This window comes from Mytilus trossulus, chromosome 5, assembly GCF_036588685.1.
Source record: "Mytilus trossulus isolate FHL-02 chromosome 5, PNRI_Mtr1.1.1.hap1, whole genome shotgun sequence".
NCBI lineage: Eukaryota > Metazoa > Mollusca > Bivalvia > Mytilida > Mytilidae > Mytilus > Mytilus trossulus.
This window is the reverse complement of record NC_086377.1, coordinates 31680537-31703250: the sequence shown is the minus strand read 5'-3', so window position 1 is coordinate 31703250 and position 22714 is coordinate 31680537. Positions and strand designations below refer to the sequence as shown.

The following is a 22714-nucleotide window of genomic DNA, read 5'->3' as shown; positions in this document are numbered from 1 at the left end:
TTGATAAATTTTGTATTGTATTCACCTGTGCACTTTTTTGTGGGACCACGTGCTATCATGAATGAAAAGTGTTATTGAGTGATGCAATTGCCTACGGAATGACACGTGATGTGCAGCTAGCCAATCAAAATAAAGTTTTATAATGAAACATACATCTAATGTAATTATTTACAATTAAGAGCCAGCAGAAACGGCAAATTTACCTGTGCGTTATGTGAGTAATCTTTTAAAAGGTTAATTACATTACTTTTTTTTATTAAGCTAAATACTTTTGAATCAGAAATTATTTTTCGTGAAAAATTTGTTTAACCGCCGATACATCATTTCCAATTCATCATTCTACATGCATTGGCAAAAGCCAATTTTGTCCTGTATGGAATAGTCTACGATTGACAAAAGGAAGTAATTTGTTTAAAAGTGTGTAATAACAGAGCCAAATCCGGTAATTAGCAAATGGGCTATTGCTTATAACGGTGTCAAACATATTTTAAACTTTTGAAGCTTTGTATTCAGTTTAAATGATGTATGTGTTGTTTAATCTTTTGTAATCTATGTAGTTTTTGTGTTCCGTATTGTTTTCTGTCCGTCTAAACGTAGTTTAACTGACACAAAGCGTCCTTATTCGGCGGTTTGATTGGTCCTTTGATAATTTTTTCTATGTTGAAACATGAACAAGGATATTTTTTGTTTACTGGTATTAAGTTTTGGAGCGCAAGAAATAAATTAAAATATAAAAACGTAGATTTGGTATGATTGTCAATGAAACAACTCTTGACAAGAGACCAACTTTAGATTACCGTCGGGCCTTCAACAATGAGCAAAGCCCAGACCGCATAGTTAGCTATCAAAGGCCCCAAAATGACAATGTTAAACAATTCAAACGAGAAAACTAACGACAGTAGCCTTTTTAATACATTATTTATATAATAATATTGTTGAATATAAAAAAATGAACGTTATTAAATTTTGAATGTACAAAAATATATATAAAAAATAACCGGAAAGACCCCTGAAAATAAAAATATAAAAATAACCGAAAAGACAACCGAGAAAATTAATACTGTTTATGGCACTGGTTTGCATGTTGTAAAATTTATCAAATTATTGTTCTTTAAACTCTTCTTTCTTTTTGGCTGATTAAAAATGTATTGATAAATTCGTCATCGTCTTCATTGTCCGATCCATCTTCTGATGGTCGAGTCGCTCGGCCTCTTTGTTTGCGTTTCTACAATTAGAAATAAATACAACATTTTTTAAGATAAACACATTGTAAAATAAATACAAATAAAAGAACAGAGTTCCTAATTGAATGTCCACAGCGTTGCACTCATTTAATATTTCCAAGAGGCATAACTCTTTTTTTTAAAGTCGATCATCCACCATTTTAGAACTTTTCAAAGATACTGCTGATACTCAGACAAATGACATAGATGACCTACCCGGAGAGCGTTCTTCTGGGTGTTACGTAATGACTCAGACAAATGACCTAGATGACCTACCCGGAGATCGTTCTTCTGGGTGTTACGTAATGACTCAGACAAATGACCTAGATGACCTACCCGGAGAGCGTTCTTCTGGGTGTTACGTAATGACTCAGACAAATGACCTAGATGACCTACCTGGAGAGCGTTCTTCTGGGTGTTACGTATTGACTCAGACAAATGACCTAGATGACCTAACCGGAGAGCGTTCTTCTGGTTGTTACGTAATGACTCAGACAAATCACCTAGATGAACTACCCGGAGCGCATTCTTCTGGGTGTTACGTAATGACTCAGACAAATTACATAGATGACCTACCCTGAGAGCGTTCTTTTGGGTGTTACGTTTGTGTTTCCAGCCGTCTCCAAATACTTTCATTGCATGATCCTGTAAATAAACAAACATGGCTGATATACAACTGGTATTTTTGTGTTCGGTACTGATGGTAGTGGACTATACAGTGTCTAATATGTCCCACCCGATAACCATTTCTCAATTTTTTTATAATGCAAGATTCATGATATTACAAACAACGTACGTGTTGGTTCAATTTACAACTGCCTGCCTGATTTATGCACTAAAGTCTTTATGACCATGAATTCACAACACCTACATGTATTTGATCAATTACGCCATCTATAAAAGCTAAATATTCCTTTTCCTTAGGCAGCAACCATTTGATTTTCGGGGGTGGGGGTGGGGCTATGGATTTTTTTTTTTTTAAAGAAAAAAATTTGTTTGTTTCACCTTCAGCTGCCACTATTTGTAATGCTAAAATTGAAAGAAATAAATTGTTTTCGACTTTAAAAGTCTTCAACAAAATAGATTCTTTCGCCAAAGTTTGTCCAAAATAAATATCAATAGCCCCCCCCCCCCCCCCCCCCGAAAATCAAATGGTTGCTGCCTTACTTCCTACAGTTTCGGATGTATTGATTATTGTTCTCTCAATCATTTTATATTTAATTTTATATTTCAGACTTGCAAAGTTTTAACATAGAATCAGAGGTATTTCTAAGAATTCTTATTCCTCCACCTTTAATAAAGGTTTTAAAAAAGCTTTTAGTGTGGTTAGAATTTTGGTGTATATATTGGAATTCTTCATTTGGTTTTGTGAAACATTTGATATCTAAGATATTTATTTTTCGAAATCTCTTTATACGTTATAAGTCTAGAAACAGCTTCGAGCATACCTGACGAAGAAGATTCAAGAGACATGAGTCGCCTTTACAAAAATCAGTCTTTGAAATAGTGTTTACTTTAGTGGCGATGGAGTGTCTTCGCACGGAATTTTCATTGATGTTCTGTGGACTCTTGTGCACAGTTGTCTCGTTTGCAATCATACCACATCTCTTTATTTTCAAAAACAAAACAAATCAAAGATTATATATACATGTAACTGTCTTCACTTCGTAAATATTTAAAATTACGAAATATTACCTCATACTGTTGAAGGCTTTCTTTTATTGTTCTATTCCTAAAGAAAACCTGCAAAGAAATAACAAAAATAGTTAGCAACCATTTTTTGAATTGGTCTTAAGTGATTGTGTAGTTAACAGTGGAAAGTGGTGAAAACAAATATTTTTTGATTATTTATATATTTTTCTCGGTGAAAAGGAGAGAGGTTAATATACTTAGAATCTTACTTTATTATTTTTCTCTCGAAATTATTAAATATATCTTCAGTGAAGCAATCCATGTTAAATTGTGTCATGTGTCTTACTGGTCGTCCATGCTGAAACATGGTTCAGTCATACTACTTGTTAGGAAACAAGTGTTGGATATTTGGAGGGAGATAACTTATCATTTTCATCTGTTGCTACGCGATTAATTCTTGCATAAAATATGGTGCATAGTATTAACTTTCATTCTGTCGTATGCAAGGTGATTGATTTTCAGTTTTTTTAAGACCAGGATATTCTTTTTTAAAATCCTCCAGCCACAAATTAAAAAAACAAAATGGTCGTCCTTTCTGTGACATTATATTGATATTTGAATTATACGGCCCTATACTTACTTTGATTATAACATAAATAACGAAACCAATTTGAAACAGCCAAAACACTATCACCATGACAATGAAAATATACAGGTCAAGGTCGTCCTGGTATGACTGCGAAGAGAACAGTGATATTACGGCGTGCCAGATACATACTGTGTATGTAAATAACATACTAAACAGTAAATACACATCCTGAAATATAAAGTTCAAGATATTAATACCGGAACATTACGATGTATTAAATAAAGATGTAAATCGGCAAACCTCGGTAGATCACGCTTCCCGTCGAGATACTAAACAGTGAATATACCTCCTGAAAAATAAAGTTCGTAACCGAAATATATCGACATTTCAGATATAGTTGTCAATCGGCAAACCTCGTGCAGATTCCGCTACCCTATAAGGGGCTACTAGATTGTTACCTGTCGAGGTTTGCCAAATGATACCGTTGTTGTAGAACGATACTTCTATACTGAGGGTAATAAACATTTTGAAACAATAAAATGCCATGTTTTAGTTGTAGCTGTGAAAGATTTTCAAGAAGTAGGACCTGTAACACGTACATTGTACTCATTGTTGTGTTTTCAGTTTTATCAAATCAAATACTATTAAATTCTAATATGACATCCTTATTACGCTTTGTAAGCAAAGGCTTCAGCCGTGTTCTAATGAGTGCACAACATATGTATCATACCCGTAGCCAAAGGGGAGTTCGGGGTTTCGGACGAACCCCCCGACCGAACCCCCCTTGAAAACAAATAAGCACTGTTAAACTCAACGTTCTGTTTGAATTGTGACTGTTAAAGTCGAGTTCGTGAGTCAAAATAACCCCCCTTGAAAATTCCTGGCTACGGGCCTGTGTATTGGGTAGAACAAGCTGTAATATCAAACCAGTCCCATTCTCTCAGAAGATTTAAGAATTTGTCAAAGGGATGTAACTCCATTAAAATTATGTTGACATTTACAGGTCATTTGAGTGCTATAAACATTACTAGCGAAGTACTTACCAATATTGTGTTGTATGATATTTTCGGTAACCCTTGGTTTGTGACTATTCGGAATGCTACTGTAGTTAACATAAGTGTGATGGATAACTGCAAACGATTCTGTGTCAAGTTGTTGTCGACTGCAAATGTGGCTATTGAGGTAGATGAAATAAATCCCTGGAATTAATAACACAACACCTTTTGTTTGTTTTATATAGATTAATGTAAATAGTTGTCAAAGGTACCAGGCTTATATAATAATTATAATAATTATTTATTTTATTATAGTGTCACATATTGATTGACAATATTTACAAATCACAGTATTCAATAAAACAATCAATACCCAGTCAAACATTAGACTTATGAGACACTTAACACATGTTATATACATATTAATATAGTTCAACGGTAAAATTATATAAATTGCATACGCCAGATGCCCGTTTCGTCTACATAAAGACTCACAAGTGGCGCTCAGATCAAAATAGTTAGAAAGCCAAAGAAGGATAATTAGCTGAAATGCATTGATATCCCGAATATAAATAATACGTCCGCAAGACATAATTAAAATAGAAAACATCAAGCCTTTTTAACAACGACTTTTGAGAATTCAAAATATTTAATTTGACAAAGAGTATATGTGCTGGCATGCGTTAAGGGACACCATGTGATTTCCTTGAGAGAACGGGCGAAGATTTGAAGAAGAATAACTTAGACTGGAAAAAACTTGAAACCAATAACTTTGAACAAAACCGGATTAAAATAAATATTCTGCAACGAATACATAATATGTACAAAAATGAAAATCAATCCTTAAAAAAATTATCTCTTTTCGAATACCAAAATGGTCGTCCACTTATTATAAATATGCAGTTGGTACTTTGCTTAGTTATAAATTAAATCTATTGCAATGCTTATTGTATTACTTAATTTGAAGTAGTAAGTACATAGGAAAACCTTGTCCTACTGATTGTAATTTTTGTCTTGCAAGCTACATGTATGTTGTTGTACACGAGGTTCTGCGATGGGTTTATAGAATAGAAAATACTCAGGTACTAAAATAGTGAAAAAAGAATAATGGACAAATAGAATAAACAATTTAGAAATGAAGACCACCCAAAACACACATCCTATATTTTAAGCCATTACCATTACTAGCACCATATTCCACACGAAAAACTTCCATCTCCGGACCGCACAACATCCGGCACTTAGACCCGGAAATGTTACTCGCTTCCTTTGAGAAAAATCTTTTCTCGTTGGCTTCTTTCGCATTGTAACAAAATCACACAGCTGCCATTCTTGTTCGTCAACAAAACATGCAGAATTTAACAGACTTATTTCTTCTTTGTCTTCTACGATTTCTAACTGGCTTTGTGGGTATTCAGACGTAATGTATACATTTAAGAACTGGTGGTCAAAAGGGAAATCCGGAAGTTCTAGTTTTTCAGAAAATGCTCCTTGAAGGCGACGTTTTTCGACAATGTATGCTTTCTTTTTATCTGTATACTGGACTTCTTTCCACGGTTTGTCATCTTTCGTCTGTTCTATAAGATTTTGTACAATCAACTTTGGATCCCAGAAACTGTCTAAATCCAGCACATAGTCATTCTAAAAATAAACATGAAAATATCATTTATGTAAGTGCCTGTCTCCAAAGAAAGGAGCCTGTAATTCAGTGGTTGTCGTTTGTTTATGTATAACATATTTGTTATTCGTTTAATTATTTGTTTATGCAAATAAGACCGTTAGTTTTCTCGTTTGAATTGTTTTACATTGTCATATCGAGGCCTTTTATAGCTGATATGGTATTTGCTCATTGTTTGAAGCCGTACGGTGACTTAAAGTTGTTAATGTTTGTGTCATGTTGGTCTGTTGTGGACAGTTGCCTAATTGGCAATCATACCACATCTTCTTTTTTTATATGAAAATATATTCGCTATCTGTCAGGCGTTTTGATGAAAAAATATACAGGGGCGGATCCAGTCATTTCAAAAATGTGGTTTCAGCTATATGTCCCCATTCAATTGCATTGATCGTTCAAAAAAGGGAGGGTTTAATTCTCGGAACCTCCTGGATCCGCCACTGATATATACAACATAAACGATGTTTATTTTTAAATCGACGGGTGTTAATCTTTTATATTGATATCAGCAGCCTGGGTGAAAAGCTTAGACTTCTGCAGAATAAATCCTATAAACCAGTACCCTTTCTGTAAATTTATTGTACATCTACGTCGAGCTTTTTGCGACAGAAGTCGCAAGCTCGACAAAAATGCTTACAAAGAAAAAAACTTACTAGTTATTTGCATCCCTATACACGAATCTCAGATTGTATTTTTGTTTAAAAGAAAAATGAAATCGACATTGCTCGAAATATTCCTCTGTAATTATTTGACAAATATAGACATCTAGCGGCAGTACAATCCCAAGGCCAAGGAGGTGAGAAGGTCCTAACAAATGTTTATCGGGGTAAACATCTTCTGCCGCGATTTGGTTAAAAGATGGATTTCATGCACAAAACGTTTTATTTGTACTCTAGGACTTTTCGAAAGCAATGGTGGTGTTCTGAAAAACACAGGTGCTTGTCAATATTTTTTTAGTTATAAATTTTCACCTCTAAATCTATTTCGAACGCTTTCAAGCACCCCAGACAAGTTAGCGGTTTCTTTTTATTTGAGACTTTTTATTAAATTCAATGTTGGGTATCGCACAACTTTTATTAGCATAACATTAACTTACTTCCCGCCTTGAAATAGTTTTAGCCTATACTATCTTTTAAAATCACAAAAAACGTCATGGAATTTTTTACAGAATCTAGATTTGATAAAAAGTGTTAATCGTGTTGACATCTTCTTAAAAGGCAACCACCAAAAAAGGTAAAAAAAGGTTATGGAAAAGGCAGAACGACCTCATACTTCACACTTGTGTAGTTATGGTTACTGCAGAACGATCTCATACTTCGCACCTGTGTAAGGCATGTGACCAAAATATATCGAATGAAATGTCCAAACATAGAAGTGTGATAAATCAAATCGTTGTTATGGTAATCAATTAAAAAGACAAAACCACGTTTGCTCATAATTTCGAATCGACAATATGGATCACAACGAATTTGACAGGAATGTACAGAGACGGTGATTGGAAATTAATCAAAATATTCGGAACAGCAACGTTATAAAACAAATTGTTATTATGGTAATAAATTAAAAAGACAAAAGCCACGTGTGCTTCGACAATATGGAGAACACAACAAACCTGACAGAGGGTAAAAGTAATTTAAACAGCCTTCTCGGAACAGAATCGAATCGGACAGGACCGTACAGATACGATGTTTTGAAATTTAATAACCTGTTCGGAACAGCAATGATATGTCTATGTGTTGCTGTACTCAACATGGTGTGTATGGTAATACTGTTAAAATCGAAAAAACTGCAGAAAAGTGGATTTCACTTTCTTACACTTTGTTTAAGTATTGGTGACTTTCTGACTATGATATTCACAGTTGTTTTACTAACAAACGCATCGTTGGAGGTATTGGGGGTTAACATAGGATACTTATGTTCTATAACGTCTTCATTCGTGTACTGCTCAATACTATTTTCACTTTGTCAAACATTATTCATTTGTGTTGAAAGGTTTTTAGCAACGTCAACGACAAACAATACTTGTCGAAATTTTGTAACACAAAAGAAGTGTGTACCATTGGTGTTTGGTTTGTGTGTCATGTACACAATTATCGTCAATGGCATAAGCGGTTTTAACGTGCAATATGGATGCATGGGAAATAAATATTCATTTACATACATGGCTTTCAAAGAAGTCCCATTAGTGTCGCTTTTGATTGGTATATGTGTCATCTATACGAATACGGCGATCAGAATAAAGCGACTTTTAACGGAAGTGACGGTTATTAGTACCCGGATGTCCTGTGTAAAGAGGAGAAGACGAGTCGTACGTCTGAAGTTGAACATTTTTACTTTGGGGTTAATTCTAATAGTATTGTGCATATCCATTGTACCAAGAGTGCTCGTGGCTTTAACAGGTAAACCACAAAGTGGTAACTATGGCAACACAACATTACTACTTCCACCAATATTCAATCCTCTGATATATTTTCTACGTTTTGTTGAATTCAGAAACATTTTGAAACAAAAATGTGCGTGTTGCTCTAGAAATGAGGAATTAGTAGAAGGTCGTGCATCTCCGTTTAACATCTCCTCTCAAATTCCTATTAACGAAGGAACCAGTACAAACCCGGACCAAGGGCCATCAAGCATATTTCAGAAAGAGTGTTCGTTTGGCATTTCCTCCAACTGTTTGCTAAACGAAGGGACCAGTATAGACAAGGAACAAGAGACAGAAAGTATATTTCAACAAGATCATCCGTTCGGCATTTCCAAAGATTGTTCGACAAACGAAGGAACCTGCATAATCACGGAACAAGAAAACATTCTCCATTTATCATGAGATATTTTATTAATATATTTTTTAAATGATGTAAATCAATGAAGATGAGGTCGGTTAAGAATTTGACAGGTATTAATGCCAAGAAAAGTTAAAAAAAAAGAAATATATCTTTATGTTGAATAAATTTATATATATATACATAAGTACGTCTGAGTCAGTGACAACCCTACAACAGATGTATCCATCGGATCGCCATCAATGATGGTGATACTTGGCTGTGTACATAATGTATATACAACTCGTCTAAACATCAACCCAACAATGTTAGATCTGTAAATTTGCTTTCGCAAATTTTTGGTTCTTCCCTCGTCGGGATTCGAACCCATGCTACTGTGATATCGTGACACCAAATCGCCTGCACTGCAATGGGCCCAGGTGGTCGGTTGGTCTAGCGGGACGGCTGCAGTGCAGGCGATTTGGTGTCACGATATCACAGTAGCAAGGGTTCGAATCCCGACGAGGGAAGAACCAAAAATTTGCGAAAGCAAATTTACAGATCTAACATTGTTGGGTTGATGTTTAGACGAGTTGTATATATATTCTATGTAAAATTATTGAATCACGAACAATACCAAGGATTTGTACTATACAAATCATTGACAATACGAATTCCCCTATGAGATTTGGAATGCGATATGTTGACAGTTAAACCGGATATAATATCGGTTAAGTATGTTTTAAGATTTTTTTCTTCTTAAAACCCCTAAGTAAATGATTATTGAATGGTATAAATGTTTTTCAATCTTAAATTACCTTTTCATATATTAGTTTTACTAACTTAAAGTTTTCCTGTTATGAACGTCGACTTTATACAATAGATCCTCTGTTGTTCGCTTTCCATGCATGTGTTTTATAATTGCATAACATTATTATATACATGTAGTAAAATGATATCCTGCATTTTATAATATATTTTTTGCTTTTCTTCAATTTCAAATAAACGATATACTTTTCTTTGAAACGAACTAATAATTAAATTTTAAAATAAACATGATTTGATAATAAACACATAGATACCAGGATTGAAATTATGTATTGGCGCCAAACGTGCGAAACTACACAAGACTCATCAGTGACGCTCGAATCAAAAACGTTAAAAAGGTCAAATAAAATACGAAGTTGGAGAGCAATGAGGAACACAATTCATAATAGTTGTGCCAAATACAGCTAAGGTAATCTATTCCTGATGTAGAACAAGAGTGCACACGTTGAAACGTCTCGCCTTTCTTTACTTATCATTGATATTATGATAATAGTCCTATAGATTAAAAGATCTTATAAAAGCTTTATTAAAACCGTCACATAAACTTAACATTAACCAAGAAAACTAAAAATTGACCAATGAACTATGAAAACGAGGTCAAGGTCAGATAAACCATGCAATGCCTGACAGACATGTACAGCTAACAATTCATCCATACAACACATATAGTTGACCTGTTGCTGCTTATGGTTAAAGATGTGTCTCATCCCTTTTGCATTTTAAGCAAATAAAATATGTTTAAACTAAACTAAAGAAAAACAGATATAAACACAAAACTTAACACTGAGCAATGAACCGTGAAAATAAGGTCAACTGCGCAACTGACATATAAATCATAAAATATTTCCATATACAAAATAAAGTAGACCTTTCGCATACAGTATAAGATAACAGACCAAAACACAACAAGAGTGCACACACTGAAATGTCTCGCCTTCTTTACTAATCCTTGATACTATCTTGATAGACCTAAATATAAAGCTTTATTTCAACTGTCACATAAACTCAACATTAACCAATAAAATGAAACATTGATCAATGAACCATGAAAATGAGTTCAAGGTCAGATGAACCATGCCAGGCAGACATGTACAGCTAACAATTCTTCAATACAACAAATATAGTTGACTTATTGCTTATAAATAAAGAAAAACAGACCAAAACACAAACACTTAAAACTTAGCAATGGACCGTGAAAATGAGGTCAAGGTCAAATAAAACCTGCCTAACCGACATATAGATCATAAAATATTTCCATACACCAAATATAGTTGACCTAATGCATAAAGTATTAGAAAAATAGACCAAAACTAAAAAACTTCACTTTGACCACTGAACCATGAAAATGAGGTCGAGGTCAGATGACACCTGTCAGCTAGACATGTACACCTTACAATCATTCCATACACCAATTATAGTAGACCTATTGCATATAGTATAAGATAAACAGACCAAAACACAAACACTGAACCATGAAAATGAGGTCAAGGTCAGATGACACCTGCCAGTTGGACAATCACATGTACACCTTACAGTCCTTCCATACACCAAATATACTAGACCTATTGCTTATAGTATCTGAGATATGGACTTGACCACCAAAACTTAACCTTGTTCACTGATCAATGAAATGGGGTCGAGGTCAAGTGAAAACTGTCTGACAGGCATAAGTACATTGCAAGGTACGCACATACCAAATATAGTTATCCAATTACTTATAATAAGAGAGAATTTAACATTACAAAAAATCTTAACTTTTTTTTCAAGTAGTCACTGAACCATGAAAATGAGGTCAAGGACTTTGGACATGTGACTGACGGAAAGTTCGTAACATGAGGCATCTATATACAACGTATGAAGCATCCAGGTCTTCTACCTTCTAAAATATAAAGCTTTTAAGAAGTGAGCTAACACCGCCGCCGCCGTAGCCGCCGCCGGATCACTATCCCTATGTCGAGCTTTCTGCAACAAAAGTTGCAGGCTCGACAACAACTTAACTATAACCACTGAACCATGAAAATGAAGTGTGTTCAGGTGAAATCATCCAGCTAGATATGTACATGTACACCTCACAATCATTCCATACACCAAATATAGTACATACACCAAATATAGTAGAACTATTGCATACATTATAAGAGAAACAGACCAAAACACAAAAACTTAACTATAACCACTGAACCATGAAAATGAAGTGTGTTCAGGTGAAATCATCCAGCTAGATATGTACATGCACACCTCACAATCATTCCATACACCAAATATAGTACATACACCAAATATAGTAGAACTATTGCATACATTATAAGAGAAACAGACCAAAACACAAAAACTTAAGTATAACCACTGACCCATGAAAATGAAGTGTGTTCAGGTGAAATCCTCCTATACATGTATGGGCAACAGGAATTTTTCCATTCGCACCCATTCAAAGAGTAAAAATGCGATACAAAAGATGAAAATCGAATACAGAAAATGATTGCAGCTGGTATGCCTTCCATTGACCATCTAATAACCCCCCAGGGAGTTGGAACTGTGATTTCGAGCACGAAAAAAAAATTTACGTTTTGTGAAACTATTGGCATCAACTCTGTTAAAGATGCAAAAAATCAATGTATCTCTTCAAAGTCCAATATATATGAGTTTTCATAGAAAGTCAATAATATAATTGTAGATAGACGTCAGTTACAAATTAAGACGAGTTTGTGCATTAACATGGCATTATAAAAGCGAAACAAAGCATAGGTGCTAAATCATTAGTAGTTCGTGCAGTTAGTATTACTAACTCTACATAGCTGATAAAGATTGGGGAGCATAGGCGGCCGGGAAAAATATTTGTTAGCGGGATATAAGAGTGCTGAATTTAAAAATACTTTAAAACGAGAGACGAAAGACATCAAATAAATATTTTAATTCACTAATCGAAAAAAAAAACAATGACAATGCCATAAAAATTTAAAAAAAAAACAAAAAAACAACAGAATACAAAAAACAATATCGAAAACCAATAACTGAGTAACACGAACCACAATAAACAGGGAATGATTTCATGTGCTCCGGAATGGTAAGCAGGTGCTGTTACACATGTGGCATTCGTACTTGACTTTAAGTTAATACATAAATTTTCTGAAGTTTGATTGTTTAACAAAAGTAATGTTTGTAGTCATGAAAAGCAAGTCATTGGTGGTATAATGGCTGAAACCAAAGTTTGGACGCTTATATATACCTCGAAGACGGATTACATAGATATAGGAAGATGTGGTGTGAGTGCCAATGAAACAACTCTCCATCCGAATAACAATTTAAAAAAAAGTTAAACCATTATAGGTCAATGTACGGCCTTAACACGGAGCATTGGTTCACACCGAATAAAAGGCTATAAAGGGCCCCAAAATTACTAGTGTAAAACCATTCAAACGGGAAAACCAACGGTCTTATCTATATAAAAAAAACGAGAAACGAGAAACACGTATAAAATACATAAACAAACGACAACTAGCGTACATCAGATGTACATATAAAAAAGAAGATGTGGTATGATTGCCAATGAGACACCTATCCACAAAAGACCAAAATGACACAAACATTAACAATTATAGGTCACCATACGGCCTTCAACAATGAGCAAAGCCCATACCGCATATAATCAGATATAAAAGGCCCCGATAAGACAATGTAAAACAATTCATGTATGTATCTCATCCCACTTCTTATTCCACTGCCGTTCCTTAGCAATATGTTTAGTATGATGTTAAATAGCAGTCAAAATCTCTATTAGTATAAGACTAGTAAGTTTATTGAGATAATAACTTGTTAAATAGGAGATGTTATATTCGTCACAACTCGGCCGATTCCGAAGACGAGTATCGGAATCACCCGAGGATTGCCGATTGGAAGCATTATGTTAGTCACACCAAGACTTACCTTGTGTTTCAGTTTCTGTAATGATTTAAATAATATTTTGTGAATTAATTACTTTTATAACAAACTTAATATAATAAATAAAAAGCAAGTTTTGGAATTTAATTTATGAGTGAAATAAAGTAACCAGATGAGAATTATGTAAAAATTTAATAGAATTGTTTAAAAAATGTAAACAAAATACAAGAACTATAAGTAAACGATTTTACATGTTCAGTCCAAGTACATACAAAAATTTGCTTAGTTTAAACAAGATAATTGTCCAACCTTTAATATAGTTTTTTACCATACTTATGGGTATTGGTAGGCGGACAACGGACGCCAAGTTATGAGAAAAGATCACATGGCCATTTCAGGTCGGTTGAGCTAGAGGATGAATCCAATCAGTATGGAATTCTAACATTGAACAACTACGATTACATGCATCAGGGGGGGGGGGGAGATAACTCTGTAAAGTCAGCTAATTTTTTTTTTTTAAACTGCATGTCATTGAGTTTAGAAAAAAAAACGTCCCCTACACTACCAAATGAAATATAAAATGAAATATAGTATGGTGGTATCACGTGAAAATTATTGTAAATTGTTGCCAGTTCTTTTACCTTGTGATCTAATTGCTTTTCCCGCCATCTTGCTTGTATGAAAATGTCGGCTGTGTACTTCTCTTTCACCGTATCTATTTCACCAATCTTCAGAAAATGAACTTTTATGAATACTTGCTTAACCTGTAATGATATAGAAAAGACAAGATAAAACAAATTACATTTTTTTTAATTTTAAATGAAATAGCAATTCACTCCGAAAAAACAGACTATTTATTAAGAAAATCACCAATTATATAAGATAAACAAATTAGTATACTACACTTCTTTTAATATTCTGCTAAAAACGCGACAAAAAGGGGGGAAATCCAAAGAACTGTCTGCTATGAGTCCGAATGTTTCCTGGAAGGGTGATACACGACTATTCATGCTTACTGCATGTTAAAGATCCCATTCATCACGACCGTCTAGCTATAGTACAAAGCACTCGCACCAAATTAAAATGTTCTTATCTTTATATGATATATGTTATATTTCCCACTGAACGTCAAACACCAATAAATCATGTCAATCAACAAATTAAAATGTTCTTTTCCTTATGATATATGTAATATTTCCCACTGAACGTCAAACACCAATTAATCATCTCAATCAACAAATTAAAATGTTCTTGTCCTTATGATATATGTAATATTTCCCACTGAACGTCAAACACCAATTAATCATGTCAATCAATAAATTAAAATGTTCTTATCCTTATGATATATGTAATATTTCCCACTGAACGACAAACACCAATTAATCATCCCAATCATCTTAGAACACAATAATCACGTGACAACTATCAAAGGGAAAGTTATTTAAGGACCATTCTGATTGCATAACATCCACCCGGTCACCGTTATTAGAATTACGTGAATAGTCTTTTAATAATGTTAACTTCGAATTAGCCACCAGATGCCACAGATGAATATTTAGATAAATAGGTTTATCCCTATTCATTATTGAATATACATTTATGAAAGGGTATTATTGGTGGTCTGTCAGTGTTTCTGTCCAAATTGTGTTAGAACTACATGTATCTGTCATAATGGTGGGTGGTTTAGCTAGCTACTGTATATAGGATAAGATACAAATGTAAGATAAGATATAAAAATATTTTTATGCCAATTAAAGGGCCCATAAAGAGCAAAGCAATTTATTACAATATTTTTTATAATTGTTACAATAATGTTGACACAAATCATAAATATACACAAACTCATCATAGATACCAGGATTGAAATTTTATATTTACGCCAGACGCACGTTTCGTCTACAAAAGATTCATCAGTCAACGCTCGAATAGTTTTTTTTTTTTAAAAAGACAAAAATAAAGTACGAATTTGAAGAGCATTGTGTAAACCAAAATTAACCCTCCATTTTTTTTCAAATAAAAACCTGTACCCCTTTAGGCATATCACAGTTGCAGTTGTACATTCCAGGGGCGGAACCATCCATTTTAAAAAGGGGGGTTCCCAACCCAGGACAAAAGGGGGGGGGGGTTCCAACCACATGTCCCAATTCAAATGCAATGATCGGCCAACAAAAAGGGGGGTTCATAACCCCGGAACCCCCCCTGGATCCGCCAATGCATTCAATCCGTTGATTGATAAAGTTTGGTTGTGTCAGTATATGGTCCCCCCTTTTAAAAGTTATCTTGAAGATTTATAACGTTCATTGTTAACATGGAGCATTTAATATTGACATACAAATATGCGCTTTGAAATAATTGATATGTATACATAAATATGTTGTAAATATCCTAGGGTAAATATTATATTACGGTAAACACATTTTCTAAAGTATTGAACGATTAATTGTAATAAAAATGTCATAATATCGCAACTGAAATAGAGTTTAATTATTGAATTTTAAAATATATCAGTCAAGGACTTTAAAGTAAGACTTCTATTTATAGCATTGCTCAATCATACTGTGAACAATGAAAAAAGTTTTAAAAAAAATGATTGTGCAGCTAGAGGTGTCAATCGGGATGAAGGGTATAACATAAGGATTCAAACTGCACACGCAAGAACCATTAGATAATTATAGATGATTTGGTCTAATACACCTTACTAGCAACTGCATGTACTGGTAGATACATCTTTTACGCGGAGCTCCCCACGATAGCTGCGAGGGTACAGTGGAATCCTTGCTCACTACATGAAGCTACCTGTCTGTATTTATGGAGATGTGTCATTCACTAACTGATGTACAACCCACAGCTAAGGACATACCCCAACCCAACACCAAAGGAGTGTTAGGACATGCCCCAACCCAACACCAACGTAGTGTTAGAACACTGGTTAGTTTGTTATAATTGATGAGAAAGCCGAAGTACTTGAATTGGAGAAAACAACTTTCTGGCGGGAACAGACGAACCGAAGAGATATATGAAGACTAAGTTAACACTACTAGGGGACCACTTCGACCAACCGAGGCGCCGATAGTGCCAGTTCTAGTTTAAACTCCGAGCTTGGTGCTAGAGATGTGTGGGAGGGTGAAAATAAGTCTACTAATGTACGGCAATTTTAAGAGCCCGGAGTCAGGATCGAAACTTGGGTCGTTCAGAACTGTAGCCATCGGTTTTAACCACTAAACAACGAACTAAAAATATTTTTTAATCCATAGACCCTCATAAAACAAAGGTTTAACCATTGCTTTCGACAGCAGTGAAAATTCGTCTATAGCTAAATGATGACCCCTCCCCCAAAATCATATTCTGGTGTTATACATCAGTGACAAAATCGGCTGCTCGGTAACACTCAAACATATCCATACAACAATTTGCCAAACAGGTGACATCCCATTAGTCCGACAACCATTATTCCGACAGCCCATTACTCCGACAGCCCACTATTCCGACAGCCCACTATTCCGACAGCCCATTATTCCGACAACCAATTACTCCGACCGCCCATTATTTCGACAATGCGTTTTTCTTATGGTATGGGTTAATTTTCTCTAAAAATACCAACTCCGTTCTCTATGGTATTTAGGGTTGTCCGTCTTGACTACAATTGATCTTTCCATGCGGGATATGTGTCTCAGTGTATTGGAGTTGATACACATGCTTATAGCAACTGCTCAGTCCGAACCCTCGTCCAATATTCGTTTTACATGTCAAGGTTCTGTATCTATCTTTATATTTCGTTGTTTGTGTTTCCAATATCAGTCTGTGTTGTTCTGTTTTGCTATTTTTTTTAACTACCTTCTTTACAAAAAAGAAGATGTGGTATAATTGCCAATGCCACAACTATCCACAAGAGACCAACATGACACAGACATTAACAACTATAGGTCACCGTACGGCCTTCAACAATGAACAAAGCCCATACCGCATAGTCAGCTATAAAAGGCTCCTATATGAAAATGTAAAACAAATTAAAACGAGAAAACTAACGGCCTTATTTGTATAAAAATATGAACGAAAACAAATACGTAACACATAAACAAACGAAAAACCACTGAATTGCAGGCTCCTGACTTCGGACAGGCACATACATAAAAAAGGTGACGGGGATCATAACCCTCCCCTAAACTGCGACAGTGGTATAACAGTACAACATAAGAACGAAATATAAAAATCAGTTGAAAAAGGCTTAACTCATCAGATGGACAAAATACAAGTGGACGTGGCCGGGTACTTGTACATCCCGACAACAACAAGACACTAGGAACATATCTGAGAGTACTCGCAGTTATCAGAAAGCTAGTTCAAAGCCACAAACAACTAATAAAAAAAATCATGCATCTAAGACTTGACTAGATCTTCGGTTTCCCCCTTTTCGCGTATCAGGAGAATGAGGTTTCCCCCACTATTAACTACATGAATAAATATATCGGAGTTGGATAACACTTCCCGCCCTCTTTGGTCGCAACACTTTCTCTCCTTGTATCACTCATCTGAGTTTTATTTAAAATTAATGTTGTCGCAGAAATATACAGTCAACGCATTTTGACTGCTTAAGTAGAATGATTGAAGTATGAAAGCCAATAACAAACTAGTAAAAAATCTAAGACAATGAGTGACATTCTTGTCCTACTTGTGTCTTTGTCAAATTATATAATTTTAAAAACTTGGTATATTATGTGTTATGTTGGAAACTTGACACCTATTTTTCATTTAATGATTGTTTTCAAGAAGAAAAATATTCAGATATTATTGATTTTAAGAAAGGTAGTTCATATGTTAATTCACAATCGGTGCTCTTCCATTACATTAAGAATTGAAAATGCTAGATACTAAAAATATCGTATTGTACAGCTGATAGAGTTGAGGATGAGAGTCATTCTTCAATCGAATGCTCACTTCATAATAATTTGAGGGAGGAACTCTTTCACCATAATTCTACCACATGTAAGATCTTTAAAAAGTAAGATAACTTTGATAAATTTTCTATGTTAACACAAGAAAACTTTACTATTATCGGCGGGAAATGATGATTACATTGTTAGTTCTTTTGAATTGTGTATTACATGTCTTGATACCGACTGTTATTTGATATCAATGTGTTAGTTTTTTTTTGGTATTTTGTGACTGAGGCTTAAAGTGCTTTACAGATAATTATATTATCATATTAGTATTGTAATGTCTTAATGTCATGAATGTTGACCCAATCATTAGACCGCCGCTTTGAAAAATTTGGGGTATACTGTTTTATCTCTGTCTGTCCATCCGTCAATTCGTCCGTCCGTCCGTCCCATAAATATTTTTGTTGCATCTGTTCAGGAACTACATTACAAGAATTTCTGAAAGGTTTTTTGAAGTCGGCTATGTCGTGTCATGCGTTTTCAAATTCAATACTCATTACAAGACATCCAAGTTGAAAATTGTCGTCATATTTTTCTCAGGAACTACAATACAATGATTTCTGAAATTTGATTTCAAGATTAATATAAGTCAGTTATACTGTGTGATGCTTTTTCAGATTCACAACCCAAACAATTCCTGGTTACCGAAATGTTTGGGTGGGGTATCATCAGTAGCTCGTACCATCAATGGTTATTCTTGATTCATTTGCTCTTTAAAGATCCTTTAGTCTTGAAAATGACATATTCTTTTCTGTTATATTCTATATACAGATTTCGAATTGAGTATAATTATATAAAGTATTCGAACAACCTTAGTCTTCTGTTATATATACGGAGTTATTTCTTAAAATATGTTATTACATATCTAAACGTAATAATACAAACAGACTCATTTTATTTTGCCCTGATACTTGACTTGATAAGTGTCGGACTTATGGGTTGTCGGAGTATTGGGCTGTCGGAGCAATGGGTTGTCAGACTATTGGGTTGTCGGACTAATGGGTTGTCGGACCAATGGGCTGTCGGACTAATGGGTTGTCGGAATAATGGCGTGTAACCGCCAAACACAGTTCTCTAATAGTAAACAAAGGTGAGCGATACAATTGAGAATGGAAATGGGGAATGTGTCAAAGAGATAACCCGACCGTAGAAAAAAACTACAACAGAAGGTCACCAACAGGTCTTCAATGTAGCGAGAAATTCCCGAGTCTTCTTCTTCAGGTAAGAAAGACCACTAACTTTTCGAGAGTTATTTTCCGGTGCTTGCTTGTGTGAGGTTGCTTTAAAGTTGAAGTTTATTGCTTTTCTTTATTTTTTATGAACGTTAATACGATTTTTTTTATCTAACTTTAAATTTTTACATTTTTAATCTATTTTTATTCTTAATATCCCGTATAATTTTAAATGTTAAAATCAATTATAAAATACGAGTGAACAAAAATCATGAACATTGTTGTTTAACTTACAACCAAAGTTTACCGTCAGATATTTGGTGAATGTAGCCATTTTTGTCAGAAATCATTTGCCCTAGTATGAGCATTTTAGTCCCTTTCGGGAATACGATTATAATTTATATGCTAAATGCAGTGAATTTTCCGTGTCAACTATTTTAATTCTTAAACCCCCATGATTCCTTTCAAACCCGTCACATTGAAACTAATCCTAAACGAATTACCTTTATGATTTAATCGAAGATACGTACGTATTCGGTCGAAAGATGAAATTATTACAACTTACTAAATAGGTAAAAACACGCACCTACAGGGATTCAAATAACATTATTTTTTGCATTAATTTCACTAACCTTTGGTTTGATATTAGGTAATTTATCCTCCATTTCTATAACCTATATACTTATCACGGCTCCGCGGTTGTTTACATTAGATACAGGGTTCAATCGATTTCTCAAACTCATTTAAATTTCAAACAACATATCAATAATACATCGAGGATAAATAGGTATCCAGGTATGAAATGTATAAAGTAAATCAAACAGCGCAGCAGCAAACGGTGTTAATTACCATATCGTAAATATTTTTTTGCACGTTAATAATTTGTTTTTTTTTCTGAATGGTGAACGCGGTTGTATGGCTAATTAAGATTTAAACCGATTAAATATGTTGGTACACATAAGTCAATGCTTTATAAAGGTATTACGTGTAAATTTAGGTAAATGACATATAATCTTGACCAACAGGTAAAATCAATTAAATTTCTTTGTATTTTTAACTTATATAATGATTATTAACATTATTAATTTATTGTATACTTTATTAACGTTAAGGAAAATACTTGTAACATTAATGCATATCGTTGCTGGGCTTCTAAAATGTCGTATATGACTTTTTTGGCTAAATATACTTTTGACACCAATGGTCTGGGCGGGAGGAAATCTTTGGTATTACAAAATATAATACAGTTAGACCAATCAAAATGTGTGAAATAAGGCATATTACAAAATTGCCAATGTCAGTTGTTTGTAAAGTTTGCTTCAAAAATGTTGTATGAAAACTTAAAAATCGTTGTAGAATGGCTTTGGGGAAAAAAATAATTGTACATTTCTTTATTTCTGTGAAAATAGTTTTAAGTTCTTGGATAATCCAGAAATGTCAAAGTTTTTATTTCACTGCTATTTACAAAAATGTTCAAGTTCATATACGACATTTTGGAGCATGCATTTTGCCAAAAATTTCAAAGCCTGTTTGTGAGATATTTTTTTATTGCAAAATTTGTAATTTACAACATTTTAGAAGCCCAGCGACGATATTTACCCTACATGGGATTATAGTAATCCCCAACCTAGAGTTCTCTGTCAATAACCAAAGGGTAAAATTAAGAATGGAAATGGGGAATGTATCAAAGAGACAACAACCCGACCATAGAAAAAAACAACAGCAGAAGGTCACCAACAGGTATTTAATGTAACGAGAAATTCCCACACCCGGAGGCGTCCTTCAACTGGCCGCTAAACAAATATATACTAGTTTAGTGATAATGAACGCCATACTAATTTCCAAATTGTTCAAAAGAAACTAGAATTAGAATTATACAAGACTTACACAGACCAGAGGCTCCTGACTTGGGACAGGCGCAAAAATGCGGCGGGGTTAAACATGTTTATGAGATCTCAATCCTCCCCCTATACCTCTAGTCAATGTAGAAAAGTAAACGCATAACAATACGCACATTTAAAATTCAATTCAAGAGAAGTCCGAGTCTGATGTCAGAAGATGTAACCAAAGAAAATAAACAAAATGACAATTATATATAAAAAAACAACAGGCTAATAGCAGTTGACTGACATGCCAGCTCCAGACTTCAATTAAACTGATTGAAAGATTATGATTTCATCATATGAATATCCGGCACAATCCTTCCCGTTAGGAGTGTAGTATCATACCATCATAACATATATGAGAAGAACATAACCCGTGTCATGCCAACAACTGGTTTTTGAATAAATGTGTTTAGTTCCGATGCAAAGACCCTATGAGTGAATCAATATTAACGCCAAAATATGCAATCTTTAATGACCTGACCATAAAATCGTTAAAGGTTTTGTTAGTTTCTGTGGTGAATACTGACATTTTTGTGCTTTATAAAGGATATATATCTGTATAAAACAGAACGTAGTAAGGATAATCAAATTATTTTGATTTTTCCAACTGCATGAATTAAAAAAAACTTTTATTAAACATCAACAAACAATATTTCAAGAGAAGCAACTTTCAACTGCATTTTTTTATTGTAGATTTTTCTTGATTTCACCAAGGATTTGTATAGTATACTAACTATACAAATCCTTGATATCACAACTTTTGAAATCATAAAAATGGTCACTTTTATTAAAAAAAAATAATTAAAGAGAAACAAATCCCTAATAACATGTTGTTCAAATTGCTATAAAAACACAAAGGTTTAATTTGTTTATTTAATATTTTTATCTTAATTCACATTTCGCCTTAGTTCAATTCCCATCTGGCCTTAGTACATTTTTACCTTTTTTACCTGGAATTCACAGCTAAGGCGAAATGGGAACACACCTATTGAAACTAATCATAAAGTTCTTTTTCATCAATCAATCTTACAATACAATCTGCCAAACATTCTTGACCACAATAGAAAACTGCCTTCAAAAGTTGTATGGAAAGAAAATCCCACCTGCACTTTCTCAAAATTATTTTTACAGTGTGAGTG

The 22714-nt window shown here is 34.1% G+C and overlaps 1 protein-coding gene across 3 annotated transcripts; it reads right to left on the bottom strand.

Moving 5' to 3' along the window:
- Nucleotides 1-890: 890 nt before the first annotated feature.
- LOC134718757 (gamma-aminobutyric acid receptor subunit beta-like) lies at nucleotides 891-20607 on the bottom strand. 3 transcript variants are annotated; one of them, XM_063581444.1, is made up of 9 exons: nucleotides 20322-20605; nucleotides 14222-14344; nucleotides 13626-13640; nucleotides 5619-6080; nucleotides 4488-4643; nucleotides 3496-3672; nucleotides 2919-2966; nucleotides 1800-1868; nucleotides 891-1225 (listed from the first exon to the last, which is right to left on the bottom strand). In XM_063581444.1, the coding sequence occupies exons 1-9, from the start codon at nucleotides 20352-20354 to the stop codon at nucleotides 1112-1114; spliced, it is 1197 nt and encodes a 398-aa protein (XP_063437514.1). In that variant the 5' UTR covers nucleotides 20355-20605; the 3' UTR covers nucleotides 891-1111. The 3 variants fall into 3 exon arrangements, with proteins under 3 accessions (XP_063437514.1, XP_063437516.1, XP_063437515.1); XM_063581446.1 differs by lacking the exon at nucleotides 3496-3672 and having other exon boundaries at nucleotides 20322-20607; XM_063581445.1 differs by lacking the exon at nucleotides 13626-13640 and having other exon boundaries at nucleotides 20322-20604.
- Between the last annotated feature and the right edge of the window lie 2107 nt (nucleotides 20608-22714).